A 22665-nucleotide genomic window follows, 5' to 3' on the forward strand; every position below is an offset into this window, starting at 1 on the left:
CTCTCCTGCCTCTTCCTCCCCTCCCTCTTCCTCCCCTCCCTCTTCCTCTCCCTCTGCTATGGGAGTGATGTCACCCGCTGTTTCATCTGGTTTGCCTTTCCCAGAACCCCCGACCCAGCTGAGCCACTGCTCAGGTCCACACCAGAGTCTTTCAACCTCTCCTTCCCCTCTGCCTCTCCCTCTTTCCCCTTCCCGGGGTTGGGCTTAGACAGCCACAGTGACTCTAGTATATCCATGACCTCTTGGTATCGCTGGTCCCTGTCAGGGCTTGGAGCTGCAGCTTGGAGAGAGGGCGGGTCGATGAGCTGCAGCTGGGCCAGACAGTCCAGCAGACCTTTAGCAGAGGAGCTCAGTCTGCGTCCGTACACAGGACTTATCTGGAGTAAAGGGATAGAATTAGGAATAAATTGTTTTGTTTTTTATCTCCCTGAAAATCATACAAACCATGAATATGACACATTAAAAATATGAAATTAATAATAGTTTAAAAGTATGAAGTAAATAAGTAAAGCTATAAAGTATATAACCCTATGAGAAAAAGATTTGGAAAATTCCTATTTTGCTATGAAAAGATGTTGAAAATACAATGAAAATACTTTTCAACATCTTGTGCTCACTGGAAAGTAAAAGTATGCAAAGAAAAGTCTAGAAACAGGAAATACCTCAGGCAGGGAGCTGCATCGGCCCAGTGTAGGGCTCAGTAGAACCTTCATTACTGCCACAGATGAGTGGCAGCTCCGAGGCAGCTCTGATTCTTTACTGAGGAACAGGTGGCGAGGACGAGAGGAAGTGATGTCATTGGTGGGCGGGGCTGGGTCAGGGCAGAAGGCAGCACACTCTCCCCCCTCTTCTCCTCCCTCCTCCCTCTCTTCTTCTTTTTCTTCCTTCTCTTGCTCCACTGCTACTCCCTCCTCCTCTCCCCTCTCTTCCTCTTCCACTTTCACCTTCTCCTCTTCCTCTGGGTGCTCTGCAGCCTCCTTCACTTCCTCTTCGTCTTCCTGTTGTCCTGGTTCAGCTGTGTTCTCCTCTTCCTCTTCCTGTTGTCCTGGTTCAGCGGTGTTCTCCTCTTCCTCTTGTCCTGGTTCAGCCGTGTTCTCCTGTTCCTCTTCCTCTTGTCCTGGTTCAGCAGTGTTCTCCTCTTCCTGTTGTCCTGGTTCATCAGTGTTCTCCTGTTCCTGTTCCTCTTCCTGTTGTCCTGGTTCAGCAGTGTTCTCCTGTTCCCCTTCCTCTTCCTCTTGTCCTGGTTCAGCCGTGTTCTCCTGCTCCAGAACTGTGGTCTCAACCGGTTCTTGTTTCTCCTCAGTCTCCTCTCCTCCCTGTCCCTCTGTTTCCCCTCCTTTCTCCACGGCTTCCTCTCCTTCTTCTGTCTCCTCAATTCCCTTGTTCATCTCGTCTTCAGGGCTATCCATACCGCCGTCTGCAGGTATGCCTCTCAGCCAATCACTGACAACGTCGTTGGGCAAGGTGTTAGGCAGACAGAGGGGATCCAGCTCCTCTAACTCTACCTCTTCCTGTTCGGGTTTCCTGCTCCTCCGACTCTGTCCACTCTTCCCGCTCTCAGTGAGGCTAACCGTTGACCCTACAGGGCTGGAGGGGCGCAAGGCGGCAATGTTCCCCTTGAGCAGGTCAGCAGCTGACAGGAACTGAGAGAGGAGGCTGTCACTGATGCTGGCCGTCTCCAATTGAATGTTGGGACTGGGGGACTGGGGGACAGGGTCTATCGCTCGCGGTGACTTTGGTCTGGAATTTCTTTCTATCACCGTCTTCACAGAGCGAACGCTGCCTGTGTCACTCTGAGCTTTGACTCTGTGACCTTGACCTTTCACTTGCAGGAAGTCGGAGGCGCTTGTATTTGGACTCTCCTCCTCATGGGCATCGCTGGCCTTCTCAACTTTCACCTTTGACCCGGTGGAGCGGGCGGAGGAAGCAGACACAGGCCTGGAGTCTCCAGCTGCTTTTGCAGGGCTCTTGGAGCGTACGCTGGGCGCTTTCTCCTCTGTGACATCATTTCTGACGTCATCAGCTATGTCTGCAGCCTTGCTGGCGGCTTGACTTCGAGACTCCTCATTGGCTGTCTCGGTGGTGGCAGGCGGTGTTTGATTGGTAGGTTTAGCGCTGGTCTGTGATGTTCTGGAGAGGGGTCTGGTGGGGGAGGAATCTGCTTTACTTTTGAGTTTTGTGCTCATGGCAGATTTCACACGGCCTGTCTCAAGGTCATCTCCTGTAGTGCTGGTGACGGGTCTAACGCCTCTCTCACCTCTCTCTTTTTTCAGGTGCGGAAACATACTTCTGTTACTTGCATTAGACTTATTAGATGTACTGGACTTAGCTGAGATGTGAGATTTAGCCGACATGGCGCTAGCTGGTCTCTCCTCTGTTTTCTCTCCCTCACGGTCAACCTCTGTTGTTTCAATGGCTGGGACGTCTGCTGTTTTAGGTGCTGGAAAGACCGCTCTAGCACTTCCACTATTACAGGTGGACTTGTGAGACCTGCTGGACTTTGCTGAAACGTTGGATTTAGTCGACATGGCACTCGCTGGTCTCTCTGTCCCCTCTCCCTTCTCGTCTTCTCCGGTGGTCTCAACAACAGGGACATCAGCTGGCGTTTTAGCCCTCTTACTACTGCTGGACTTATGAGATCTGGTGGACTTGTCAGAGGTGGTGGATTTAGCCGACATGACGCTAGCTGGTCTCTCCTCAGATTTCTCGTCCGCTTTGTCCCCCTGCTCTTTTTCACCTGTCGTCTCAATAGAGGGAATATCTTGAGCCGCTGGAGAGATCGCTTCAGCACTTTCATTACAGGTGGACCTGTCAGACCTGCGGGTCTTTGCTGAAGCGTTAGATTTAGCTGAAATGACACTGGCTGCTCTCTCTTTCTCGTCTCCTCCTGTTGTTTCAATAACAGGGACATCGGCTGGTTGAGATCTTTGACTCTCAGCCCTCCTGCTGCAGGTAGATTTATGAGACCTGTTGGACTTGACTGAAGCACTGGTTTTAGCTGAGATGACGCTCGCCGGTCTCTCTTCTGTGTCTCCAGCAACAATTGTATCATCAACCGTCTCCTCTCCCCCTGTCGTCGTAATAACAGGGATGTTTTTAGTCCCTGGTGTCTCAGCCCTGACATTCCTACTGCAGGTAGACTTGTGGGATCTGCTGGACTTGACTGAAGCACTGGTTTTAGCAGACACAGTGCTCGCTGCTCTCTCTCCCTCCTCATCTACAGCAGAAGCTGGTACCTCTGGTGAGTTGGGAGAAGGGGCAAGTTCAGCTGGTGAGTTGGGGGAAGAGGCCCGTTCTGCTTTGCTGCAGGTGGACTTATGAGATCTGCTAGACTTCCCCGTTGTTTCAATAGCCAGGATGTTAGCCCCTTTAAAGTCAACCCTCTCTGAAGGTTTGGTAGACTTGTGAGATCTGCTAGACTTAACTGAAACGTTCATTTTAGCTGGCGTAGCGCTCGCCGGTCTCTCCTCTGCGTCTCCTGCGGCGGAAGCAGACCCATTCTCATCTCCTTCTGTTGTTTCAATAGCAGGGATGTCTTTAGCGACAGGTGTCTCAGCCCTCCTACTACAGGTAGACTTGTGAGACCTGCTAGACCTGACAGAAGCCCTGGTTTCAGCTGATGCTCTCTGTTTCTCCACTGGATCATTGACTGGCGTTTCACAAGCGGCTGGCTTTGGAGAGGTAGCTTTACGGTTCGACTTATGGGACCTGCTGGACTTTACCGAGTCACTGGTTTTAGTTGACCTGGCACTCGCTGCTCTCTCCTCTCCCTCCTCATCTAGACCAGGTTCGGTTTCTGGCGCCTCTGAATAGGGGGAAGGGGCCTGTTCTGCTTTGCTGTAGGTGAACTTATGGGACCTGCTGGACTTTACTGAGTCACTGGTTTTAGTTGACCTGGCACTCGCTGCTCTCTCCTCTCCCTCCTCATCTAGACCAGGTTCGGTTTCTGGCGCCTCTGAATAGGGGGAAGGGGCCTGTTCTGCTTTGCTGTAGGTGAACTTATGGGACCTGCTGGACTTTACTGAGTCACTGGTTTTAGTTGACCTGGCACTCGCTGCTCTCTCCTCTCCCTCCTCATCTAGACCAGGTTCGGTTTCTGGCACCTCTGAATAGGGGGAAGGGGCCTGTTCTGCTTTGCTGTAGGTGAACTTATGGGACCTGCTGGACTTTACTGAGTCACTGGTTTTAGTTGACCTGGCACTCGCTGCTCTCTCCTCTCCCTCCTCATCTAGACCAGGTTCGGTTTCTGGCGCCTCTGAATAGGGGGAAGGGGCCTGTTCTGCTTTGCTGTAGGTGGACTTATGGGACCTGCTGGACTTTACCGAGAGGTTAGATTTAGCTGACATGGCGCTCTCCTCTGTTTTCTCGCCCTCTTCTGCCTCTTCACCTTCACCGGTTGTCTCAATGTCAGGGACATCGGGTGTGTCAGAGCTGACAGAAGCAGCCCTAGACTTATGACATCTGCTGGACTTTGCTGAAACACAGGTTTTATTTGACATAACACTGGCTTCTCTGTCCTCTGTCTCTGCTGCTCCTGTATCCTCAGCAGCTTCTGGTTCTGATCTGGGAGAAGCTGCCCTCTCTGAAACCTTTGTGGACCCATCTGTTTTGCTACGGGTGGACTTATGAGTCCTGCTAGACTTGGCTGAGAGGTTTGATTTAGTTGACATGGGACTTGCTGGTCTCTCCTCTCCCACCTCGTCAGTAGCTGTTGCCTCTGGTAATTTGGGGGAAGGTGCCCGTTCGGATTTGCTGCCGTAGGACTTATGGGACCTGTTGGACTTTACTGAGAGGTTACATTTAGCTGACATGGCGCTTGATGGTCTCTGCTCTCTTCTGTCTTCCACTTCTCCCTCCATCTCTTCCTCCATCTCTTCCTCCATCTCTCCCTCCATCTCTTCCTCCATCTCTTCCTCCATCTCTTCCTCCACTTCTCCCTCCATCTCTTCCTTAATCTCTCCCTCCATCTCTCCCTCCATCTCTCCCTCCATCTCTTCCTCCATGTCTGCAAGGGATTCTGAAGCCTTAGACTTATGGGAGGTTCTGGAGTTCCTGCCTTTGACTGAAGAGAAGGATTTAGCTGAGAGGACACTGGCTGCTCTCTCGTCTTTCTCCCCCTCTTCTCTCTTCTCGCCAACCTCCACCTCTCCCTCCTTCCCTGTATCCTCTCCCTCCTCGGGAAGAGACAGGTGTGACATTCTGCTGGCTGCTCGGCCCTCTTGATAGTAGTGGGTACAGTTGGACCTGTTGGTCCTCTGAGAAAAACCGGACTCATCTGAGCCACCCGAGAGTCCGCTCCCTGACCTCTCCTCTTCACATTTAGATCGCTGTGACCTCTGTGAAGGGCAGGATGCAGGGCTGGACCTATGGTCACACCCGCCACAGTGAGAACACACAATGGACCCCATAGACCCCAATGACCCACCCGATCCCCCGGAGAGACCGGTGTGAGTGGACATTACGCTGACTGCCCTCTCCTCCTCCTCCTCCTCATCATCTTCATCATCTCCCTCCTCTGAAGCCACAGGGGTTGTGATTCTATTGAAAGATCTAGATCTGTGGGAGGCTTGGCTGTCCACCCTCTCCTGGTTGGCCTGAGGGGTGACTTCTCCACCACGGCAGGAACAGGAGTGACAAGAGCGCCGGGAGGAGGCTCTGCTAACCCTCTCCTCACCCATGTCACACCTTTCCTCTTCCACCTCTCCCCTCTCCTCTCGCTGTGGGGCAGGGGCAGGGGTGTGGTTCCTGCTCCTGGAGTAATTGGACGAGTGGCTGGGAGGACGCGAAGTCAAAGGGAGCGGTTGTGGGGGGTCGTTGCTATGGCAGCAGCGTGAGGCGCTGGGAGGGAGGGCATCCACATCTTCCTGAAGCGCTTGGAGTATGCGAGAGGAGCTAGACGGAGGACGCTCCTCCCCCTGGTTGTCTGGGGCACTCAGATTGAGTTCGCTGCGGCTGCAGCTACGGCTGACTGTACACACCTCCACCATTCCTCCGTCCCTCTCCACCTCCACCCGACGTTGTACCTCTTCCCTGACGCAGCACTCCTGGACAACCCTTCCGGGCTCCGAGCCCTCCTTGTGGGTCGACCGTCTCCTCAGCACCCTGCTGGAGCGGCAGGAAGAGGAGGAGCTAGAAGAGTGGGTGTGTCTAACCCTGGAATGGGAGTGCTTAGAGGTCTGGATGTGGGCGGGGTTTTCCCAGAGGTCATATTCCGGGTTGGGTCTCTGGTAGCAGCAGGCACAGCGGGGCTGTGGCTCCTTCAGGGAGCGCTGTGGAGGCTTGGGTGCGTAGTCGGCAGCTTCAGCAACACAAAAAGCGTAGTCAGGGTCCGAGCAGCTTTCCGATTGGCCCTGCTTTCGAAAACAAAATTATACCAATAGATTTTATTTGTAAAGCACCTTAATGAAACAAATAAAAACATAAAAAACTGAAGTAATATAAAACAAGGAAAGTGAAAAAGGCATATCAAAGTGAACCTGTAGGTAGCAGGGCTGAGCTTCCCTGAGCGGACAGCAGTCATTGGTCAGAGAGTCAGAGGGAGACTTCTTAATCTCCGTGGACCACTGAAGCGTCTCATCGTTGTGGAGATTGAACCGCACCCTCATCTCCACAGACAGGCTGCCGTCTTTGTTCACCAGTACCCGCTTCTCGATGTCATCGTTAAGCACCGCCTCCCTGCCGCTGTGGGAGTGGGGACAGAGGCCGTTAGCGCAGGACTTCTCCGAGGACAGAGAGAAACGGGTGGAGCGGTTTGAAGAGTCTAAGCGAGGATGGATGATGCTCTTCTTAGTCTCCAGACCAAAGTTCACTACCAGGAAAGAAAGAAAGAAAGAGAGAGGGAGGGAAAGAGAGAAAGAAAGAGAGAGAAAGAAAGATAAAGAAAGAGAAAGAAAGAGAAAGAAAGAGAAAGAAAGAGAAAGAAAGAGAAAGAAAGAGGGAAAGAAAGAAAGAAAGAAAGAGAAAGAAAGAAAGAGGGAAAGAAAGAGAGAGAGAAAGAGAGAGAGAGAAAGAAAGAAAGAAAGAAAGAAAGAAAGAAAGAGAGAAAGAAAGAGAGAAAGAAAGAGAGAGAGAAAGAAAGAGAGAGAGAAAGAGAGAAAGAAAGAGAGAGAGAGAGAAAGAAAGAGAGAGAGAAAGAGAGAAAGAAAGAGAGAGAGAAAGAAAGAGAGAGAGAAAGAAAGAGAGAAAGAAAGAGGTGTGTGTGAAAAAAAAATGAAAGGAAACAAAACAGAGAGGAAATATTAGTATTTCTGGATATTCAACATTAACACTTCACTACCACTCACAGACAAACACATCATGACCTACCGTTCTTCTTGTTGTCGTGTCCCTCGCTGCAGACACTAGACCGTGACCCTTTTCCGTTACCAGGTGAGCGGGCTCCAGTACCCGGGGAGCGGGCCCCGTTTCCAGTTGACCTTGGTCAATCAAGCAATAAATCAATCAATCAAAATTGAATAAAATAGAATAGAAATTAAAAGAAGATATTCAAATAGAATAGCAGTTTTTCTATAAACTAACCGCGTCCCCAGTCCAGGAAGTTTCTCCTCAGAGCTCTTGGTTACATACTCCAGAAGTAGAGGTCTGAAGGGCTCTCGACCCACACACACCAACACACCTGGACACGTCATCAGGCTCTGTGCACTGTCAATCTACACTCGCACACACACACACACGTAAGTGCGTATAAACTTTAACACACCTGGGAACGTCAGGCTCTGTACAGTACACACACACGCCTCCCCAACACGCCACACTGCTCCCATCCCCCCTCCCCAAGACACCACACACTCCCACCCCCCTCCCCAAGACCCCCCACCAGCCTTACCTCCCACCCCCTCCCCAACACAGCACACCCCCTCCCCAAAGACACTCCACCCTCCCCAGCCTTACCTCCCACCCCCTCCCCAACACAGCACACACTCCCACCAACCCCCTCCCTAAAGACACTCCACCCTCCCCAGCCTTACCTCCCCCACCTCCCCAACACAGCACACACTCCCCCCAGCCTTACCTCCCTTTCCCCCTCCCCAACACAGCACACCCCCCCCACCAGCCTTACCTCCCTTTCCCCCTCCCCAGCCTTACCCCCCAGCCTTACCTCCCTTTCCCCCTCCCTCCCCAACACAGCACCCCCCCCAGCCTTACCTTCCTTTCCCCCTCCCTCCCCAACACACCACACTACCAGCTGTACCTTGCGTCCCTCCAGTGTGTATAATTTCCTGACGTGACACTGCATCAGTTCCGAGATGTCTTCCAGAAACACTCGGAGGCTTCGGGTCGAGCGGCGGCTCAGAATCACACTCCTCCTCACCGCAGGGTCGCTGTTTCTGACCAATAGGATGCGCCGCTGCCGTGTAGGGGTGTGGCTTGGAGCAGTGGGAGGGCAAGGGTCTTCAGCTGGTCGCTGTGGCACTCGGCGGCTGTAGTAAGGACACACACACACCGTGAACACGCACACACCGTACACCAGCGGAGGCTCCTCAGAGGAGGAAGGGGACGACCATCTTCCTTCAGTGAATTTCATCAAAATGAAAATTGTGAAACATTTTTAAAAACGTTTGTAATAAAGGCGTCTGTCAGCTTGATTACTCAACAGTTCTCTCTCCAATCCCTGTGCACCTACATTGTAAACTTCCATTCATAGGCTTGGTTGTAACAACCTCATGATGGGTACAGGGACAATTAGAGCATCATGTAGTAAGTAGCCTAAACCTATTGATGTTACATTGAACTGGGTGAATGGAATATGAACGACAGTCATCCAATATGCAGTAATAGAAATAAGGCCATGCTCATTAAAAAAAAATGATAATCGTCCTCCTCACCTCGTCATCATCATCTCAAACGTCCCCTGAACGTCGCTGCCACATGATAAACAACATACATCATTTTCACACCGTTATATACACACAGATACTCGTACAAACGCTCACCTGGGGTGGTGCCAGAGGGCGGGGCGTTTGCCAGCCAGCTCCATGTTGATTGGTTTAGCCTGCCGCCTGTCAGAGCAGAGGTAGCACCCCCCGTCCTCCAGCTGCTCTAGATGTTTAATACTGTGGGTTCCTCTGGGGGTGGTGACAGTGCGGACCCCAAAAGGCAAGGGCACCTACACACAGATACACGTTCAGGTTCAGAAACACGTCAGAGGTTTAATGTGTGTGTGTGTGTGTGTGTGTGTGTGTGTGTGTAGTATAGTGTGTGTGTGTGTGTGTGTGTGTGTGTGTGTGTGTGTGTACTGTGTGTGTGTGTGTGTCTGTGTGTGTGTGTGTACTGTGTGTGTGTGTGTATACTGTGTACTGTGTGTGTACTGTGTGTGTGTGTGTGTACTGTGTGTGTGTGTGTGTGTGTGTGTGTGTGTGTGTGTGTGTGTGTGTGTACTGTGTGTGTACTGTGTGTGTACTGTGTGTGTACTGTGTGTGTACTGTGTGTGTGTTCTGACCTTCTGCGACAGGTCGTCCAGTAGTGCGTCAAAGCATTTGAAGCTGCGTTTGTGGACGGCCATCCTCACACCTGCAAACTTATCGTCGCCTCTCTTGTAGAAGGTGATTCGCTTAGCTGGTGGCGCGGCGATCACATGGGAGAGGTGAGAGGCGGAGGGTGGAAGCAGGGGGAGGGGGGAGCCATCTTCAGACTGGGGCCCATGGGGGTCCCACAAACCTGCTGGAGCCGACTGCATGCTGCCCTCTCACATACACCTAGAGAGAACACACACACACACGGGCCTGGGAATGAAAAACAGCAACCACCCAAATCCTGGATGTAGATAAGCTGTCCAGAGCACCTGACACAGAGCACCTGACACAGAGCACCTGACACAGAGCACCTGACACAGAGCACCTGACACAGATCACCTGACACAGAGCACCTGACACAGAGCACCTGACACAGAGCATCTGACACAGAGCACCTGACACAGAGCACCTGACACAGAGCACCTGACACAGAGCACCTGACACAGAGCACCTGACACAGAGCACCTGACACAGATCACCTGACACAGAGCACCTGACACAGAGCACCTGACACAGAGCACCTGACACAGAGCACCTGACACAGAGCACCTGACACAGAGCACCTGACACAGAGCATCTGACACAGATCACCTGACACAGAGCACCTGACACAGAGCATCTGACACAGAGCACCTGACACAGATCACCTGACACAGAGCACCTGACACAGATCACCTGACACAGATCACCTGACACAGAGCACCTGACACAGATCACCTGACACAGATCACCTGACACAGATCACCTGACACAGAGCACCTGACACAGAGCACCTGACACAGAGCACCTGACACAGAGCACCTGACACAGAGCATCTGACACAGAGCACCTGACACAGAGCATCTGACACAGAGCACCTGACACAGAGTAGATAACCTATACACATAACTGTGACTGGCTATGGATATGACTGAATGTATTCATGGTATAGACTGCCCATATCACTTAATGTTTGGGCGTAGCCCATGGCCACCAATAGAGGACCACAATGGAAACAAGTCTCTTGACTTTTGAGTGTATCCTCTGCAATTTTTCGTATGTATCCGTTGCCTGGTGTGACATTTTTACATCTTAAAATTGTACAAATGAAATATTCTGCCACCAGATGATTGTTAATTAGTCTGAGACTGGCCAATAGTTTAACACTTTAGAACTTATTGATGCATCACGACGGTACCAAACTCCCTATTTAAGCTCTGTGGAACACAGACTCCTATAAAACATGGAAGGAACACAGACTCCTATAAAACATGGAAGGAACACAGACTCCTATAAAACATGAAAGGAACACAGACTCCTATAAAACATGAAAGGAACACAGACTCCTATAAAACATGAAAGGAACACAGACTCCTATAAAACATGGAAGGAACACAGAATCCTATAAAACATGGAAGGAACACAGACTCCTATAAAACATGGAAGGAACACAGAATCCTATAAAACATGGAAGGAACACAGAATCCTATAAAACATGAAAGGAACACAGAATCCTATAAAACATGAAAGGAACACAGAATCCTATAAAACATGGAAGGAACACAGAATCCTATAAAACATGGAAGGAACACAGAATCCTATAAAACATGAAAGGAACACAGAATCCTATAAAACATGAAAGGAACACAGAATCCTATAAAACATGAAAGGAACACAGAATCCTATAAAACATGGAAGGAACACAGACTCCTATAAAACATGAAAGGAACACAGACTCCTATAAAACATGAAAGGAACACAGACTCCTATAAAACATGGAAGGAACACAGAATCCTATAAAACATGGAAGGAACACAGAATCCTATAAAACATGGAAGGAACACAGAATCCTATAAAACATGGAAGGAACTCAGACTCCGATAAAACATGGAAGGAACACAGACTCCTATAAAACATGGAAGGAACACAGACTCCTATAAAACATGAAAGGAACACAGAATCCTATAAAACATGGAAGGAACACAGACTCCTATAAAACATGAAAGGAACACAGAATCCTATAAAACATGGAAGGAACACAGAATCCTATAAAACATGGAAGGAACACAGAATCCTATAAAACATGAAAGGAACACAGAAACAGGTGTGTATCCTGGCTGAAGGTAACAAGGTAAAGAGGTAGGACAGCCCAAGCAGGCTATGTTTAAAGAAGTGTGTCTGTTGATCGGACAATCCTATTTGGGACAGACCGTAAACAGCACATGCTGAGATCAGCCCTACCTGCCCATAGCACATTACATAAAGCCTATTTACACAGGTCAAACATGCACGCACACACACACACACAAAATGTACTCTGTAACACAATATTTGCTACAAAATAATTCAAATAGGCCTATAACATTATAATGTTTCCAAATAATTCCAAAATGAGCAGTACGTTAATTACCATAGTTGATGTTTGTAGGAAACTATGGTAATTACCAATAATTGAAAAATGTCATCTATTTTCAATCAATTCACAATAAACAAAAAAAGCTATGAATTGAAAATGTTTTTCAGTTTCTTTTCATTTTAGATTGAAATCACTTCCTGATTTGACTGTCTTCAATTAGAATTGACCCCAACCCTGGTAAGTACATGACGATTTGCAAACATTGATTGAGACTAATGCATTGAGATTAAACTAGCTACAGGCTGGCCAGACCGTCTGGTAGAACCAGGTGGTTGAGTGTGTTGGAGCATGGGGCTGGCACCACCAGGTGGTTGAGTGGGTTGGAGCACGGGGCTGGTACCACCAGGTGGTTGAGTGGGTTGGAGCAAGGGGCTGGCACCACTAGGTGGTTGAGTGGGTTGGAGCACGGGGCTGGTACCACCAGGTGGTTGAGTGGGTTGGAGCACGGGGCTGGCACCACCAGGTGGTTGAGTGGGTTGGAGCACGGGGCTGGCACCACCAGGTGGTTGAGTGGGTTGGAGCACGGGGCTGGTACCACCAGGTGGTTGAGTGGGTTGGAGCCCGGGGCTGGCACCACCAGGTGGTTGAGTGGGTTGGAGCACGGGGCTGGCACCACCAGGTGGTTGAGTGGGTTGGAGCACGGGGCTGGCACCACCAGGTGGTTGAGTGGGTTGGAGCACGGGGCTGGCACCACCAGGTGGTTGAGTGGGTTGGAGCATGATGCTGGCACCACTAGGTGGTTGAGTGGGTTGGAGCACGGGGCTGGCACCACCAGGTGGTTGAGTGGGTTGGAGCACGGGGCTGGCACCACCAGGTGGTTGAGTGGGTTGGAGCACGGGGCTGGCACCACCAGGTGGTTGAGTGGGTTGGAGCACGGGGCTGGCACCACCAGGTGGTTGAGTGGGTTGGAGCACGGGGCTGGCACCACCAGGTGGTTGAGTGGGTTGGAGCACGGGGCTGGCACCACCAGGTGGTTGAGTGGGTTGGAGCACGGGGCTGGCACCACCAGGTGGTTGAGTGGGTTGGAGCACGGGGCTGGCACCACCAGGTGGTTGAGTGGGTTGGAGCACGGGGCTGGCACCACCAGGTGGTTGAGTGGGTTGGAGCACGGGGCTGGCACCACCAGGTGGTTGAGTGGGTTGGAGCACGGGGCTGGCACCACCAGGTGGTTGAGTGGGTTGGAGCACGGGGCTGGCACCACCAGGTGGTTGAGTGGGTTGGAGCACGGGGCTGGCACCACCAGGTGGTTGAGTGGGTTGGAGCACGGGGCTGGCACCACCAGGTGGTTGAGTGGATTGGAGCACGGGGCTGGCACCACCAGGTGGTTGAGTGGGTTGGAGCACGGGGCTGGCACCACCAGGTGGTTGAGTGGGTTGGAGCACGGGGCTGGCACCACCAGGTGGTTGAGTGGGTTGGAGCACGGGGCTGGCACCACCAGGTGGTTGAGTGGGTTGGAGCACGGGGCTGGCACCACCAGGTGGTTGAGTGGGTTGGAGCACGGGGCTGGCACCACCAGGTGGTTGAGTGGGTTGGAGCACGGGGCTGGCACCACCAGGTGGTTGAGTGGGTTGGAGCACGGGGCTGGCACCACCAGGTGGTTGAGTGCATTGGAGCATGATGCTGGTACCACCAGGTGGTTGAGTGCATTGGAGCATGATGCTGGCACCACCAGGTGGTTGAGTGGGTTGGAGCATGATGCTGGTACCACCAGGTGGTTGAGTGGGTTGGAGCATGATGCTGGTACCACCAGGTGGTTGAGTGTGTTGAAGCATGATGCTGGCACTACCAGGGTTGTAGGTTTGAATCTCACATATGCTGCATATTCAATACATCTGTTAACTGTAAGACATTGAGAAAAAAATAACATTCTATTGAATTACACTTAACGTGAAACAATCTGCTGTTTTAAAAAGGTAATGTCCATGTAAAAGGACCCATGAGCACCAACATGTGAAGTTCATAAGAGCATGTCAAAATGGGTTATAAATGAAAATAAAGAGTCTATATTTTGGGGGGATTTTTAAAATTTATTTGACCTTTATTTAACTTGGCAAGTCAGTTTAAGACTGTTCCCCGGCCTACCGGTGTACAGTGGGTTAACTGCCTTGTTCAGGGGCAGAACAACAGATTTTTAACTTGTCAGCTCAGGGATGCAACCTTCCGGTTACTAGTCCAACGTTCTAACCACGAGGCTACCTGAATTTAAGGCACATCGAATTGTTTTACCATTTATCATCCTACAAAATGTAATAGGGTTTAAGTCTTTGATTTTTGGTGAAACAGATGGAAAACTGGTCTTAGAAAACATCTCCGAGAAACTGTCTTAAAACACGTTGAATATTGTAAATGTTGAAGTAAAGAGCCTCTGCCAACTAATATCAACACTTAGTTTTGGATATATATTTTTTCTGCCTTTCTGTAAATGTAAGCCTTGGAATTATGTTACCAAAGACTCACATACCTTTAAGAAATTTTCCAAATGTTATGATAATGAAAGTAACAAGTAAAAAGTTAAGAGCTTTAAAGGGTTGAAAAGGGTCGGAAGCCTTCTGGAAATGTTCCATGGGAAGTTAAGCTCTGGAATTTTGGGGAATTTTGCTTAAACTCATTTTATTTTATTTTTGCTTAAAACGGTGAACCTTTTTTTTGTGAGATAAACATAAGTCAATTCTAGGTCTGTGGGATATTTTGGTTAAACTATCCCCCAATTCAATGGAATTGCAACCCTCTGCATGCACAGTGCATTCCTTCCATCACATGTACAGCTGATTCACAAGCTCTTGCACACTAATGAGATGCTGTTGAGTCCACATTACTACACAGTCTGAGCCCAGGACGACATGCTTTCTGCTAAGTTTTGATTACAATACTGGGTGGGGTGAATATATTTTATATGACATACATACTTTTTTGTTAACTAGTAAATAGTAGCCTACAGCAAAGTGTGTTTAAATCTAACTTGTTAACAATTTTTGCTAGTTAGTTTTTGCTACCAATTGGGTTTTATCTTTCTTGAGCCTGCTGACTGAGGAGTGTTAGTTCACCTGTTTCCATACATGTTTCATTTTAAAACATTTATCTTACAAAGGAGTTGTTTAATCTAACTGCTTAACTATTTATCTGTACATGGGAATTATATATTTTTTTACAAATGTTTTTCTAATCTTTATAGGAAAATGCAATGCCATCTGATGTGTGGAGACATGTTACTGGAGCTAATTTAGAAGGAAAAGCTGTGTACATATGCAAATACTGTGCCAAATCATATGTGAAGAATGCAACAACAAGCAACCTCTAGCAAAAGTCGCTCTACTTCTATTCGAGGTGAAAATGATGAATCTGACACCTTATCGGTAGCAACAGCTCATAGTCCTCTTGGAATCAGAAGTTTTTTTTGACTCAATAGAGGAATGTAGTGAGAAATGCTGATGAATATCTTGCTCATGCTGTGTAACTGTTCACCACTGATGCTCACAGGCAATGTTTATTGTAAGAGATTTCTGAATGTTCTTCGCCCAGCATACACCCCTCCAACCAGACATGCTTTATCTACTCATTTGCTGGATGCAGAGGTCAAGGTCAAGGTCAAGCAAATCATAGAGAAAGCAGACTGTATTGAAATAATCTCTGATGGGTGGTCGAGTGTTCATGGACAAGGAATAATTAACTACATCATCTCCACCACTCAACCAGGATTCTACAAGAGCACAGACACAAGGGACAACAGACACACCGGGTCTCTACATTGCAGATGAGCTGAAGGCAGTCATCAATGACCTTGGACCACAGAAGGTATTCACACTGGTGACAGACAATGCTGCAAACATGAAGGCTGCTTGGTCTAAAGTGGAGGAGTCCTACCCTCACATAACACCCATTGGCTGTGCTGCTCATGGATTGAATCTGCTCCTCAAGGACATCATGGCACTGAAAACAATGGATGCCCAATAAAAGAGCCAAGGACATGATTAGGTAAGTGAAGGGTCATCAAGTTATAGCAGCAATCTACTTCACCAAGCAAAGTGAGAAGAATAAGAGCACCACATTCACATTGAAGCTGCCCAGCAACACCCATTGGGGTGGTGTTGTCATGATGTTTGACAGTCTCCTGGAGGGGAAGGAGTCTCTCCAAGAAATGGCCATGTCACAGTCTGCCGATATGGACAGCCCCATCAAAAGGATCCTCCTGGATGATGTATTTTGGCAGAGAGTGGTAAGCAGCCTGAAACCAATAGCAGTAGCCATTTCACAGATTGAGGAAGACAATGCCGTCCTGTCTGAAGTTCAGACTCTACTTGCAGATGTAAGAGAATAAATCCATACTGCCCTGCCCAATTCACTGTTGCTCCAGGCAGAGGAAACTGCAGTTCTGAAATACATCAAAAAGCAAGACTTCTGCCTGAAGCCCATACACACCGCAGCGCACATGTTGGACCCCAAGTATGCTGGCAAGAGCATCCTGTCTGGTGCAGAGATTAACAAGGCCTATGGTGTCCTCACTACCGTGTCTCACCACCTTGGCCTCGATGAGGGCAAGGTTCTTGGCAGTACACTTCCAAGCAAGGCTTTAGGATGGAGATGCAATATGGCAGTCGTGCCAACATATCTCATCAGCCACCTGGTGGAAGGGACTTTGTGGATCTGAGGCTCTTTCCCCTGTTGCCTCAATCATCCTCCAAATCCCACCAACATATGCCGCCTCAGAGCGCAACTGGTCCTTGTTTGTGAACACACACACACACCAAAGCAAGCAACAGGCTGACCAATACAGGGGTTGAAACATTGGTGGCCATCCAGGCAAATTTGATGTCTTTTTGAGCCTGACAACGAGCTCTCCTTAACAAGGTTGGAAGGTGACAGTGAAGATGAGGCCTCAGAGTCTGATGTTCAAGAGGTGGACATTGAGGAGGTCCAGGGAGAAGAAATGGAAGCCTGAGAGGAAGACAACCAAAGCGTTAGTTTCTAGACTATCATTTTACAGATTTTTTTGGGAGATGCGATGGATCATTGGGGATCATTCAATATTGCCTTTCTTTTGTTGTTCAGTGAAATCATCCCATGTGAAGAGTCAACTCATTTAATTAAAGTTTAATTCGTAACTAAATTGTTTAAGAATATATATATGTTGGACGGATTTAATCGTTTTCAATTATGTCTACTTATGATAAGGTAAAAGGTTTATGTTTCTGTCTCCATTTAATATGGTAAATATATCCAATGCAAAAAACATCTACATTTAAATGGTATTAATATTAATTCCCATATATTCCCATTAATTCCCATATATTCCCATTAATTCCCATATATTCCCGTTAATTCCCATATATTTCCGTTAATTCCCATATATTCCCGTTAATTCCCATAAATTCCCATATATTCCCATTAATTCCCATATATTCCCGTTAATTCCCATATATTTCCGTTAATTCCCATATATTCCCGTTAATTCCCATATATTCCCATATATTCCCATTAATTCCCATATATTCCCGTTAATTCTCATATATTCCTGTTAATTCCCATATATTCCCGTTAATTCCCACAGAAAGCTTCCACCTCTGAATATTTCCCAAAATGTGCAAGAGCTATCAATTAGCTATAGGGTTTTACAGATATAACTTTTTAAATTAATTATTACATTTGGGGCGGCAGCGTAGCCTAGTGGTTAGAGCATTGGACTACTAACCGGAAGGTTGCAAGTTCGAATCCCCGAGCAGACAAGGTACAAATCTGTCGTTCTGCCCCTGAACAGGCAGTTAACCCACTGTTCCTAGGCCATCATTGAAAATAAGAATTTGTTCTTAACTGACTTGCCTAGTTAAATAAAGGTAAAATAAAATAAAAATTTCAGAAAAAAAAATCAGTAACGGAATTTCTGCAATTTAATTGGCTACAATGGGAAATCTTAGTGGACACAAAGCACAGTTGGGTTCACGAGTTTGTACAGTTCAATACAGTACACAGATGAGCAAACTAGAGTTGGGTACCTGATAATGTGCTGTATTGTACTGTACTTTATTCTACTGATCTGTACTATACTGTTCTGTACTGAACTCCACTGTTCTGTACTGTGCTCTACTGTACTGTACTCTTGATAGTGTCACTGCTCTTGATAGTATCACTGCTCTTGATAGTTTCACTGCTCTTGGTAGTGTCACTGCTCTTGGTAGTATCACCGCTCTTGGTTTGAGGCCGATACGTAAAGCTTAATAAATAAAGAGCAGTGATACTAGTAAGAGCAGTGATACTAGTAAGAGCAGTGATACTATCAAGAGCAGTGATACTATCAAGAGCAGTGATACTATCAAGAGCAGTGATACTAGTAAGAGCAGTGATACTAGTAAGAGCAGTGATACTAGTAAGAGCAGTGATACTATCAAGAGCAGTGATACTAGTAAGAGCAGTGATACTAGTAAGAGCAGTGATACTAGTAAGAGCAGTGATACTATCAAGAGCAGTGATACTAGTAAGATCAGTGATACTATCAAGAGCAGTGATACTAGTAAGAGCAGTGATACTAGTAAGAGCAGTGATACTAGTAAGAGCAGTGATACTAGTAAGAGCAGTGATACTATCAAGAGCAGTGATACTAGTAAGAGCAGTGATACTAGTAAGAGCAGTGATACTAGTAAGAGCAGTGATACTAGTAAGAGCAGTGATACTATCAAGAGCAGTGATACTAGTAAGAGCAGTGATACTAGTAAGAGCAGTGATACTAGTAAGAGCAGTGATACTAGTAAGAGCAGTGATACTATCAAGAGCAGTGATACTAGTAAGAGCAGTGATACTATCAAGAGCAGTGATACTAGTAAGAGCAGTGATACTAGTAAGAGCAGTGATACTAGTAAGAGCAGTGATACTAGTAAGAGCAGTGATACTATCAAGAGCAGTGATACTAGTAAGAGCAGTGATACTAGTAAGAGCAGTGATACTAGTAAGAGCAGTGATACTATCAAGAGCAGTGATACTAGTAAGAGCAGTGATACTATCAAGAGCAGTGATACTAGTAAGAGCAGTGATACTAGTAAGAGCAGTGATACTAGTAAGAGCAGTGATACTAGTAAGAGCAGTGATACTAGTAAGAGCAGTGATACTATCAAGAGCAGTGATACTAGTAAGAGCAGTGATACTATCAAGAGCAGTGATACTAGTAAGAGCAGTGATACTAGTAAGAGCAGTGATACTAGTAAGAGCAGTGATACTAGTAAGAGCAGTGATACTATCAAGAGCAGTGATACTAGTAAGAGCAGTGATACTAGTAAGAGCAGTGATACTAGTAAGAGCAGTGTGCGGGTTTCTTATTTTTTTCTCATCTTATTCCTATTTGGAAGAGATTACTTTCATATCCGTTATTATGGATGTCTGTGTAGTACAGATCAGGGACTCGTGATGAAAATCCTTCACCGGGTGTAAATCCACTTCACTTACTGTAGTTCAATAACCAAAAAAAAAAAAAAATCCAAAGTCAATGTGTCATAGCTGACTCCCCATTATTTCTGCAGACAAAGTTTAATCTTAATTCGGAGTACATACAGGGCATTCAGAAAGTATTCAGACCCCCTTGACTTTTTCCACATTTTGTTCCATTACAGCCTTATTCTGAAATTGATTCAATTGTTTTTTCCCTCATCAATCTACACACAATACCCGATAATGACAAAGCAAAAAACAGGTTTAAATCACATTTACATAAGTATTCAGACCTTTTACTCAGTAAAATCAAGGATCTCTTTGCTCCGTTCATCTTTCCCTAGATCCTGACTAGTCTCCCAGTCCCTGCAGCTGAAAAACATCCCTACAGCCTGATGCTGCCACCACCATGCTTCACCATAGGGATGGTGCCAAGTTTCCTCCAGACGTGACGCTTAGCATTCAGGCCAAAGAGTTCAATCTTGGTTTCATCCGACCAGAGAATCTTGTTTCTCATGGTCTGAGAGGCCTTTTGGCAAACTCCAAGCGGGCTGTCATGTGCCTTTTACTGAGGAGTGGCTTCCGTCTGGCCACTCTAACACGAAGGCCTGATTGGTGGAGTGCTGCAGAGATGGTTGTCCTTCTGGAAGGTTCTCCCACTCTACCACGAAGACCTGATTGGTGGAGCGCTGCAGAGGAACCGTCGAGCTCTGTCAGAGTGACCATCGGGCTCTTGGTCACATCCCTGACCAAGGCCCTTCTCCCCCGATTGTTCAGTTTCGCCAGGCGGCTAGCTCCAGGAAGAGTCTTGGTGGTTGCAAACTTCTTCCATTTAAGAATGATGGAGGCCACTGTGTTCTTGGGGAACTTCAATGCTGCAGAAATGTTTTGGCCTCGACACAATCCTGTCTCGGAGCTCCACAGACAATTCCTTCGACCTCATGACTTGGTTTTTGCTCTGACATGCACCATCAACTGTGAGACCTTATATAGACAGGTGTGTGCCTTCCCAAATCATGTCCAATTAATTGAATTTACCACAGGTGGACTCCAATCAATTTGAGACTTTTCTACAAGGATGATCAATGGAAACAGGATGCACCTGAGCTCAATTTCAAGCACCATAGCAAAGGGTCTGAATACTTATGTAAATAAGGTATTTCTATTTGTTATTTGTAATACATTTGCAAAAATTACAACTTTTTTCGCTGTGTCGTTATGAGGTATTGTGATGCCATTGTGGGGTATTGTGATGTCATTATGGGGTATTGTGATGTCATTATGGGGTATTGTGATGCCATTGTGGGGTATTGTGATGTCATTATGGGGTATTGTGATGCCATTGTGGGGTATTGTGATGTCATTATGGGGTATTGTGATGCCATTATGGGGTATTGTGATGCCATTGTGGGGTATTGTGATGTCATTATGGGGTATTGTGATGTCATTATGGGGTATTGTGATGTCATTATGGGGTATTGTGATGTCATTGTGGGGTATTGTGATGTCATTATGGGGTATTGTGATGCCATTGTGGGGTATTGTGATGTCATTATGGGGTATTGTGATGCCATTGTGGGGTATTGTGATGCCATTGTGGGGTATTGTGATGCCATTGTGGGGTATTGTGATGCCATTGTGGGGTATTGTGATGCCATTGTGGGGTATTGTGATGTCATTGTGGGGTATTGTGATGCCATTGTGGGGTATTGTGATGCCATTGTGGGGTATTGTGATGTCATTGTGGGGTATTGTGATGCCATTGTGGGGTATTGTGATGCCATTGTGGGGTATTGTGATGCCATTGTGGGGTATTGTGATGTCATTGTGGGGTATTGTGATGTCATTGTGGGGTATTGTGATGTCATTATGGGGTATTGTGATGTCATTATGGGGTATTGTGATGCCATTGTGGGGTATTGTGATGCCATTGTGGGGTATTGTGTGTAGATATATGAGGAAAACATGTAATTGAAAATCCTTTTAGAATAAGGCTGTAACGTATTAAAACGTAGAAAAAGTGAAGGGGTCTGAATACTTTCTGAATGGAGATCTCTCCGAGGGAGATTCGACCAAAATTCTGTTACCAAACTTTGCATCTGCACAGTTCTTCCAGTAAATGTGTTTTAATTCTCAGTGTGAAAAAAAAATAGTCCTTGTGCATAGAGCTGGTTTGTTAAATTGCACACACTGTCTCTCTCTCTGTCTCTCTCTACCATCACAGACTCCACATTATAGTTGCGTAGACAGAGGCATGCGGACAGGAACTGTGACTTTATGACAACAGACATCTTCTGCTCCATATTCAGTGGCCTGACAGGAACATAATGGAGCTGTCCCAGAATGGAACAATAAGGTGTACACTTTGTAGAGACTAGTTGGCCTAAACACGGCCTGGGTATTAATACCAACAGGGGAATCTTCTCATTTCCTCTGCTCAGCCTTTAATAGGTTACTTAATCCCACCTTTACCTGGAGTTACACAATCCTACACAGATAGACATGCAAACGCACCTGTTATTGTCTCTGAAACCGCTGAGTTAAACCCATCAGAGATGACCATCTATAGATATTTTCAGTGGTTATATAACTAAAAACCTAAACAGGTCTCACTACAACAAAACACTACCTTCACATTCCACTGTCAAAGTCAGCAGAATAGATGGACCCAACAAGTCAATCTGAGACTACAATCAGCTATCTACAGTACAGTCATCTTCCATCACACACACATACACACACACACACACATAGGTCTACTCTAACACTAACCACCACACACACACACACACCTTTACACACTAGAGCCGCTAACTTCGAGACATTCTACTCACATAGTCAGGAAACATGATCCAATCAGATAGAAGCAGTCCGAGGTGAATTCCTTCAAACTGCTCTGCATCTGGCTCCCATACTGCACCAGTGTCCGTGTGTGAGAGTGTTTGAGCTAGCCGTGTCTACCTGTACCAGTGTCCGTGTGTGAGAGTGTTTGAGCTAGCCGTGTCTACCTGTACCAGTGTCCGTGTGTGAGAGTGTTTGAGCTAGCCGTGTCTACCTGTACCAGTGTCCGTGTGTGAGAGTGTTTGAGCTAGCCGTGTCTACCGTCAGCCGTTAGTCCACACACACTGACACTGTGGTTAGCGCCTGCAACAGGTTCCAAACCCACTCCTGTAAGATGGCCGCTAGCTAATCAGACCTGGAGGGGAGGAGGAGGAGGAGGAGGAGGAGGATAGAAAGCAAAGCCTCCTTAATCAGCTGAGATCTGGCAGAGTGATGGTGTTAGGGATAGGGTTAGGATAGGGATAGGGTTTGGATAGGGTTCGGGATAGGGTTAGGATAGGGATAGGA

At 47.4% G+C, this 22665-nt stretch overlaps 2 protein-coding genes across 6 annotated transcripts; one reads left to right on the forward strand and one right to left on the reverse strand.

Annotated features, from left to right (window-relative positions):
* Positions 1 to 9: 9 nt before the first annotated feature.
* LOC118379024 (retinitis pigmentosa 1-like 1 protein) lies at positions 10 to 22461 on the reverse strand. 5 transcript variants are annotated; one of them, XM_052485784.1, is made up of 11 exons: positions 22326 to 22461; positions 22152 to 22231; positions 9440 to 9695; positions 8934 to 9106; positions 8192 to 8420; positions 7519 to 7649; positions 7306 to 7415; positions 6477 to 6808; positions 3859 to 6350; positions 663 to 3708; positions 10 to 377 (listed from the first exon to the last, which is right to left on the reverse strand). In XM_052485784.1, the coding sequence occupies exons 3-11, from the start codon at positions 9674 to 9676 to the stop codon at positions 57 to 59; spliced, it is 7071 nt and encodes a 2356-aa protein (XP_052341744.1). In that variant the 5' UTR covers positions 9677 to 9695; positions 22152 to 22231; positions 22326 to 22461; the 3' UTR covers positions 10 to 56. The 5 variants fall into 5 exon arrangements, with proteins under 5 accessions (XP_052341744.1, XP_052341746.1, XP_052341748.1 ...); XM_052485786.1 differs by having other exon boundaries at positions 3859 to 3953; positions 4104 to 6350; positions 22152 to 22451; XM_052485788.1 differs by having other exon boundaries at positions 4159 to 6350; positions 22152 to 22451.
* LOC127913435 (uncharacterized) lies at positions 11575 to 13525 on the forward strand. The gene is made up of 4 exons (XM_052485380.1): positions 11575 to 11622; positions 12410 to 12604; positions 12644 to 13189; positions 13229 to 13525. The coding sequence occupies exons 1-4, from the start codon at positions 11575 to 11577 to the stop codon at positions 13523 to 13525; spliced, it is 1086 nt and encodes a 361-aa protein (XP_052341340.1).
* Positions 22462 to 22665: the final 204 nt, after the last annotated feature.

Source organism: Oncorhynchus keta, chromosome 29 (assembly GCF_023373465.1).
Source record: "Oncorhynchus keta strain PuntledgeMale-10-30-2019 chromosome 29, Oket_V2, whole genome shotgun sequence".
NCBI lineage: Eukaryota > Metazoa > Chordata > Actinopteri > Salmoniformes > Salmonidae > Oncorhynchus > Oncorhynchus keta.